This window comes from Poecilia latipinna, unplaced genomic scaffold (assembly GCF_001443285.1).
Source record: "Poecilia latipinna isolate Pla-1442-1.1 unplaced genomic scaffold, P_latipinna-1.0 Scaffold1087, whole genome shotgun sequence".
Taxonomy (NCBI): Eukaryota; Metazoa; Chordata; class Actinopteri; order Cyprinodontiformes; family Poeciliidae; genus Poecilia; species Poecilia latipinna.
In genome coordinates this window covers 217,647-226,055 of record NW_015113703.1, presented here as the reverse complement: position 1 = coordinate 226,055, position 8,409 = coordinate 217,647, and the positions used below count along the sequence as shown (strand labels likewise).

The window sequence follows — 8,409 nt, the reverse complement described above, 5'->3', positions numbered from 1 at the left end:
TTTTTTTTTTTTTTTTTTTTTTTTCGTTCATAAAGGTTACCCTTCCTGCGCGGTTACGAGAGAGCCGGCTTCAACGCGTCTAGAAAAAAAGCGTGAATCACCGTGTGTTCGTTACCCAGTTTTCCCAAGTCCCAGGGCTGACCCTTTTTTGTCTCGCTTGCTCCCGGAGCCTCCTTCCTCTTTCGCCCCCGTCCTCCACCACCACCCCCGGCCTGACAGAACCTCCTCTCCAGATGCGCAGCAAGCACTACGGAGGCCTGGAGACGCCTCCGCTCTTGCTTCCACCGGGTCCTAAACACAGTAGTGTTAAGAAATGCTGGCTTAGCTTCATTTTAAAGGTTATAGATACAATTTTGCGGACAGTAAGTTCATGTTAGCAAGTTCATTATTTGGGTCCAAATTAGTCTTTCATCACGGGCAACTACTGAGACTGAACGGGGGTCGAACCAGCGACCCTCCGGTTACAAGTCGAACCTGTCAACACTATACTACTGTTGTGTCTTTTCGTTGACAAGGACATGTCAGAGTTAGCTATCCCATAGTTATGAGATGCATGAATAACGAGACAGCAAATTAATAATTATGAGGGTTCTTTTAAAGTTCAGGATATAGTAAAAATCCAGCCTACAATTAAAGATGTCCATGACAGATTTAGATATTTAATTCATTACATTCATTCAAGTTTTTTTCTGATAGGAAATGAGGCAGCACCTCTAAGAAGCATCCATTTGGAAAACGACAGTATTCTTGTTCACGTTATTTTAAAAATGATTCATTTTGTATATTAACCAAATTCTTATTTACAATAACAACCTGGCAGAGAAGACGGCATGTTGGAAGTTTGATGCGTCATTCTTAATAATCAATGAAGTGTTCCAATGTCTAATAAGAGATCATAACAATAAAACTTTAACTTCTCATCTCAAAGCAGATCATTGATCATAAAACGATTGATCTTTTAACATTTAATAAACTGTTCAACCCCCCTGCAAACCTCACAAATCTCTCTCTCTCTCTCTCAAAGATTTATTGTAGCTAGTGATGGCTGTTAGCAGGAAAGCTCTCTTGTACCCGTCTGTGTTACAGTGAATCTGAAGAAGCTTCTGACTGAAGACACTCTGCTTTCCCAAGACAGCCTGATGAAGAGGATGGTCCGGGTTGTCCATAAATTTCTTGGTTTTATGAAAAATCCTTCTTGGCATCATCATCTTCAGAGGTTCCACAGTCGTCCCCAGAACAGAACCAGAGAATATGGGTCTGGTTCTGTTATCTCAAAGATATACCTCTGTGTCATCATATTTCTACCCCTTGGAAAATGCTGGAAAATTGTAAGTGTAAAAAAAAAAAAGAAGAAGTAAAGCTAAAATTTAAAACATCCCCAGGTCCCATTTATCTATATGAAATATCAACCAAGTGTTCAATTGGTGATTTGGTCAAAAATATTCCCTAACATGGGAATTCACTCCTAGCCTAATACAATTAGAAGTCCATTACTCACTGAATGAAAGAGTGCTAAACTAGGATACTGTATTCCACATTCTTTATAGAATAAACTATAACTCATAAATTGACTTCACATACAATGTAATGACATCTACAAGAAAACTTACTGCTGCTGCCTATTGCTTTCCATGTTGGTCACTGTTACCGGTAAGGTTGGTTATAAAAATAGCAAGGAAAGCAGTGCCAAAAAACGAGAACTAACAGTGAGAAGGATGCAGCCAAAATGTCGTAAATATTAGCGTCTAGCGACACCTGCTGTTGGGAGAAGGCTGTGATTTGGGCGATCTGTGTGACTCTTTATACATAGTGTGTTATGATTATGTCGCTAAAAGTGTGTAAACGGAGTACAAAGTGTTGAAATGTGCAGTGCTTTAAAAAAAAAGCACCCTTTGAACATTTAGCCTCATTAATATATAAAGTTCAATATATAAAATCTAGTCTTTATTTGATAGACCAATATTTTTAGAAAGTAGACAGAAAATATACCTTGTTTTCCTTTACTTTCTACTACAAATTTTACTTTTGTAAAATTCTCAGAGGTGTGGCACACATTTACAAAACTACAGTTAATTTGCTGCTTATCCATTTTTGTTGGAATTTTTCTGTTCACTTTTGTTTAGAAATTGCTCAATCTCAGTCAGAGGAGACTGACTGAGATTCTATGTAATAGATTTTCAGAAAAAAAAAAGAAATGTAGGTCTGAACTTTGACAGGGCCATTCTTAAGATCATCTTTAGTGTCAAATCCTGCTGGAAGACGAACCCCATGTCATCTCATCTTTTATTTAATGTTTGGTCAAAAAGGAGCCAACTTATGCTCCAACAGGATAAATTCAGCTTTTGGGTCAAATTAGAAAGACATTTTTGGACTCTGGTGCAGAAATATTTGCATGTTTTCCCTGTGTACACAGTTTAAAAAAAACAAAAAAAACATGACAGTTAATTGGCACTCAAGAGTATTTCCATCTCACAGCAGACGAGGAAACACGAAAACACCAACGTGATTCATATTTTAAATCTTTTTAATATATCTCACATTTGATGTATTTACAAAACAAAACAAAAAAAAAATCTGTGGTTTTGTGACATAAAACTATGTTTAGTCAAATCAACGTGAAAACGAATGCATATACAAGAAGCGTAAGCGTACAGAATACACACATATTTAAATAACATCAGGGAAGCTGTGCTGTCTGCTTTGCACCATGTCTCTGTGAAAAACCAAAGAAAAAACAAAAAAAGGGATTACAGCGTATGCACCTCTGTGTGACCAGCTGTGTCAACCCGAGTTTGGTCTGACAGGGTGGGATACATACAGTATTGCCTCAGGAGGGGTTCAAATAAAATGAATCACTCTGGAATGTATATATATGTATATGTATATACATATATATATATATTTATTTTTTTCCCCATTTTGATAATAATAGTATAACTCTTAAATGCATCTATTTTTTTTTTCAGCAGCAGATGACTTTCCTTCCCCAGGCATTCAGTGAACAGATTAAGGTCGACGACAGACTAGTAATGCAGATATACTTCGATATATACCTGTGTTTTTATACGACACACGACGTCTGCAAACAGTTTGGCACAAATGTAAAGGCTGAGCGTAAGATCCCCACCCCAAAAAACACGAGAAAATAATCGACAAATAAATAAAATCTCTACAAAGTCACAGACTAAAACCTTGACACGGAGGCTGACAGATTATCTCTTTTGCTGAATGGTTACTTTGTACAGCACTTTACAGTACAGCTACAGGCACGAACTGAAAGAACAGAACAGGAAGATTAAGAATTGCAATAAAATGCAGGATCAGAATGAAAGGGGAAAGGGTCACATTTGTTTGTTTGCTTGTTTTTTTTTTTTGCTTGTTTTTTTAAATCTCAGCGTTTTCACATATGATTTGTGGGCCGAAACGTGTTTTACAGCAGCAGTGGTTACAATAATTGTTCCTGCTTTCAAATGAAAGTGTACCAGGTGAATAACAGTTTTTGATAAACCCATTACAACGATTAGACTCCATCAATGTTGCAGAGCAGAATCATAGAAATAAAAAGACAATATACATCAAAACAGAGAAAAAAAAAGAGGGGGAAAAAAATCAACATCTACAATGGCAACAGAGGAGCCCCTTTTTGTTTTGTTTTTTGTCTTAACACAGTGTGTAACGGGTCGCTGAAACCTCTTATGTAGCTTATAGGACAGGCTTAGTGCATGAACCAGAAACAAAAAAAACTTCTGCAGTTCAGTTAAATAAGGATTAAAGAACTGAACTAAAATCCAGAAAATGCACATTTGTTTTTACAGACGGCTACATTAAACAACATGAAATCAAACCAAAAACTTACATGTAAAGGTAAAATGGTTTGATAACCTGTGTGACTTTGAATGATAAGGATGGCTGACCGCTTCACAGCCTCTGTTAACAAAACACTTTGCTTTGCCAAAAGACACAAAGTCACCCACAGACCAATCATTTCTAACCAAACAGCACTTATGGAAAAATCCTCTCCTAAAATCCCTGACACATTTCACGGCACCCTTGATAGAGACGTGGACAAAGCCCTGCAGTGAAAATGAAACTTTAGAGAAATTCTAGCTCTGAATTGTTTATTTTTACTTCTGTTACTGTGCAGCACCGCAGATTAAATATGGGAAGTTGTCCATCAGAGTGGCTAAAAGAAATTAGTTTCTGTCACATAATATTTATGAACTGTGGAAACAGAAAAAGTATTGATTAATCATTCGAACTCCCTAGAAACTCTGATCAGCTGAAAGAAAAAAGTCAAGATTGTATTAAAAAAACGTTTCGGATATATATTTTAATTAATTAAATAATGGGATTGTTAGGAGAACAGATAATTAGTAATTTAGTTAAACATAATTATTTCTTAACGTGGAAAAAAAATCCCTTGAATTTAAGATAGGATTTGTCAATTTTTTTAAAGAACTGCAATAAATGGTGATTTTTTTATGATTAGGCTGTTTACCGTCTTCATGAAGGGTGCCAAAAGAAGTGGCCATTACACAAATTACTCAATGCTTCATCATTCATTATTTGCTGATTGATTGATTTCTGCACAGGCATGTAGAGTTTCTACCTAAACAGATCAAACCTACTCATAAGATGTGCTTTGGGAAGTCCTGATAAAATCGTACAAATGTGATCCGAAGCAAGTCCAATTCACTTATTGATTAAACGCGACCTCCCGATATTTCTCACATTTCAGGACTTGAACGGCAAACCGTTAGCTCTGCAGTCCCTGAGCACATTTATCGTCATTGCACATAAATATTTTCTGCTCACTTTCAACACCTAAATAAAGCTATTTGAAGCACTTCCTAGTTCTCTATGGCCTTCCAACCTCACACACTGAATGAGTGTTTACTTTGAAACTCTGACCTCGAGGTCGGCGGCTAGCCCAGCGGCTAACCCGCTAGCGTGCTAACGTGTTGCCTAGCAGCCTCTCGGTGTCCTCTGGAAGGAGGCACCGTGCTGTGTTGAGCTAACAATGCCCTTCAGGTGGTACTCACTGGGAGTAAAGGAGACTTGACTCGTTGTTGTGTGTGTTTTTTTGTTTTGTTTTTTCGCGGCAGCCCTCTGTTTGGCGAGCCATACTCTCTGAGAGCACATTAGCAGCAGAGTAGTACGAGACTCATCCAGCGTGTTCACATGCACAGGTTATTCTGGACGCCAGCCGAGGGTTTTATTTGGCTCTTCACACTTAAGTACTAGAATAAAAAAAAGGCCCTAATGTCAAAGAATTTTTGCACTGCATTATTCCCTGAAATTATTAGCTTAGAACTGAGGTAAATTAGCTTGATTTGCTTTCTTGCCATGAGATTTATGAGAACGTTTTTATACAAACGCCAGCCTGTCTTTATCTCTTGTCATTTGTTCTGTTTTAAATAAAGCTGATATCACGTGACAGCAGTCGCGTAAATCAATTTTAACCATTTCACAACTGGTTTTCAGAGGTAACAAGTTTCACAGGAGCCTGTGGTAGTTTTACAGTCAGTGACTTTCAACTCCAAAAACTAGGTTGACATTACCCACCTTTGTTTCCACTGATAAAGAAGGGTAACAATGTACTACCAGGGTAGAAATGTATTCTAGATAAAACTTGTAGTAAAACCTGAACCTTTGTATGGTGCTTTAGGGAGGGAGGTTTTCAAGCATTCAAAACTGGTACATTTTTTAAACTTCATAAGTTAGCTTTATCAGTTTAATATAACTCTTACCTCATACTTTCCATTTTCTGTTAAAAGATTTAAAATCACCAGCACATCTTTGGAACCATGTGTGCTGAAAGAGAGAGTAAATCTTTCAGACCAAAATGAAAATGCTCATCAAAAGATGAAAATTCAGGGGAATAAACATTTCTGGTTTCACAGCAGAAGCGAAGAAACCTTAAGCAGGCGTTTGCTTATTCCTCTGGCCGACTCTCCCCATCACATAAATCATGGCAGTAAGGCAAATTCTAAAAAAAAAAAACAGTAATTAAAAATAAACGTATCAATAAATAGTGCCTCCTAACAAGACCACAGTCCCAGAATTTCCCCTGTGCAAGTAAACACAACTAGCATGAATTTGGAGGACACTTCTGACACCACAGCTGTCTTCACAACACCATCAAAGACCCGGCATAGCGTCGTACAGTACAGTAACTAAATCCAGACATGAGTGCAAATTCATGCAAAAACCTAAAAAAAGAAAAGAAAAGAAAACAAACATCATAAATAAATGTAAACTACTCAAAAAGAAAAAGAAAAAGCCGTCTCCTTGGTGAGAAGGCTCCGTGTGTTTACAGTAGTTTATGTACAGGACGATCTGCTGGAATGGGAGGAAAAAAATCACAGCAAGCTGTTCTTCCCACTCAGGAGGGAAACTGTTCTGGTAATTTTACAGCAGGTTTTTTTTTGTTTGTTTTGTTTACAGGACAACATACACACTTGGTAATTAGACACATCTTGCTAGGCGCAAGGTGTGACGACTTCTTTTTTTTTTTTCACATAGTGAAATTACTTTTTAGATTAGATGCATGCATTACTCTACGTGCTAATGCCAGGGGCTTCCTGCTGATGCCGAGTCTTCCCAGTCGATGACCGGATGTCCTCGCAGGCCGGGGTAGGGATCTCTTCCCCTCAGTGCTTTTGTACTCTCAGTGTGCCTGGACGCACAAACAAAGAGCATGTTTAGCGCCGCCGCCGCCGACCCCGAGGGGCGAACGAATGAAAAACCCGTCTCGGCGCGGCAAAGCGCCGCTCTCTAACTGTTTAATTTCTTTTGTGGGGCCGAGAGAGGCGGCAGTAGAGCCAGATGAGTTTATTATTAGCCGGTGTCGGTGCCATGCAGGGTGCTGCCAGGCCAAGTAAATACAGCGACAACACAGTCATTAGTGGAAACAGATGCCGCTTCTGCACCAGGAAGTGCTTGCACTTCAGTTTTTCATGTTTAGTGCGCTTGACACGAAGTCAATAACAGGCGCAAGTGCAATCGCTTAATTTCATTTAATTAACTCGAGAGTCCTCTTAACGTGTCACTTTTTCTTCTTGTGATAAGTGCTATAAAATAAAAAGGAATTATAAAAAATATATATATATAAATTCCAGAGTTGATGTTTAATAACTGATTAAACTCGTTAGTTATTCCACCCACTTACTTATTTCATTGCAAATGCGCAATGAGATAAGTAAGTGGATGAAGAGATTCTTGCTACTTCATATTGCACTTTTTCTCTATTTGTGTATTTTATCTTGTATTTATTTTTTGTGTGTTCTCTGTGTGCCTTCTTTAATTGAATTGAACTGAATTCAGTTGTGAGCATAAGTACGGCATCTTCTGAAAGTATTTACACCCCTTCAACATTTTAACGTTTTGGAACATTACGACACTTGCTCTTATTCTCTTCTCACTTTTTTCCCTTTCCCTCTTTTTTCTTCATTGTTTCCTTATTGCATAATTTTTTCCTTTTCTTTGTTCTTTTTCTTTTTAGGAGACTCACTAGGTGATTTAGGTTTCCCTACATCTGTCAAATTTTCACTGTTTTCTTTGCTTTAATTTTTTTGTCTCTAGTTTCTTTATGCTGTAGATATTTTATCTGTTTTTTGTTTTAATTGACATAATTTTTTTGTTTTTCTTGAGTTTTTAATTACTTCTTTGCATTTTTTATGCATTTTTATTTTTTCTATTTATTTTTTGTTTTGAGAAAAAAAATCTGCAATTAGTTTTTTTTTTGTGTCTTTTATACTGTAATTTATTTTTTCTGTCTTTTTTATGCTTTTCCTCTGTTTTTGGTTTGGAGAAGTTTCAATATTTAATTTATTTTTTATTTTTTTAACTGCTGGTTTGGTCATTTACATATTTTTTAAAACTCTAAAATCATTTAGTGTTAGGTGTGACACACATTAATATTAACTTTAGTGCAGTTAGAAGACTAATGGATCGGCAAGTACCTGGACCCACCTCTGTCTCCACCATTCCTCATGTTGGTCTCGTCGTCCTCCGCCACGTCATCCACTTTGGAAACAAACACAACCCGACATTTCAGATGCAAAGACTTGGGCCAAAAGGAAGTGGAAGACTCCTCGAATACAGACTGGAGACCGACCTGAGTGGAGCTCTTTCACCAGCGATGACATGGTGTTTGTGATTGAGTCAGCAGCAACTAAAAGATCGTTCCGAAGGTTTCTGGGTACACCTAAGGAACGGTAAGATGGACCGTCATTAGTTCTGTTCTGCTTTGCAATGTGTTACCTTTCAGCTGCGGTACCTTTGAGGCACTACTTTATATTTTTATATTCCATCCATGATTCTCAGCAGGTTTTTTTTTTTTTTTTTTTATAAGGTGTTTGATATGCATCACCCGGGTAAAAGGACCCCAACACCGGCCCCCCCCCA

General features: G+C 37.6%; 2 protein-coding genes across 12 annotated transcripts in view; both read right to left on the bottom strand.

The window, feature by feature from the left end:
* Positions 1 to 237, bottom strand: part of LOC106959499 (DNA (cytosine-5)-methyltransferase 3A) — a 47,821-nt gene extending 47,584 nt beyond the window's left edge. For 2 of the 4 annotated variants that reach the window (XM_015052107.1, XM_015052102.1), the window contains exon 1: positions 102 to 237. The gene's annotated coding sequence lies outside the window, so the exon portion shown is untranslated. The remainder of the gene's footprint in view (positions 1 to 101) is intronic. The other 2 variants (XM_015052103.1, XM_015052105.1) reach the window with 2 other exon arrangements.
* A 4,841-nt stretch (positions 238 to 5,078) lies between these two features.
* The window catches only part of dtnbb (dystrobrevin, beta b), a 37,526-nt gene continuing 34,195 nt past the window's right edge, over positions 5,079 to 8,409 (bottom strand). For 6 of the 8 annotated variants that reach the window (XM_015052111.1, XM_015052112.1, XM_015052110.1 and 3 more), the window contains 3 exons: positions 8,120 to 8,209; positions 7,965 to 8,028; positions 5,079 to 6,679 (listed from right to left, as the gene is read on the bottom strand). In XM_015052111.1, coding sequence (XP_014907597.1) covers positions 6,568 to 6,679; positions 7,965 to 8,028; positions 8,120 to 8,209 — 266 coding nt within the window. In that variant the 3' untranslated portion in view covers positions 5,079 to 6,567. The remainder of the gene's footprint in view (positions 6,680 to 7,964; positions 8,029 to 8,119; positions 8,210 to 8,409) is intronic. The other 2 variants (XM_015052114.1, XM_015052115.1) reach the window with 1 other exon arrangement.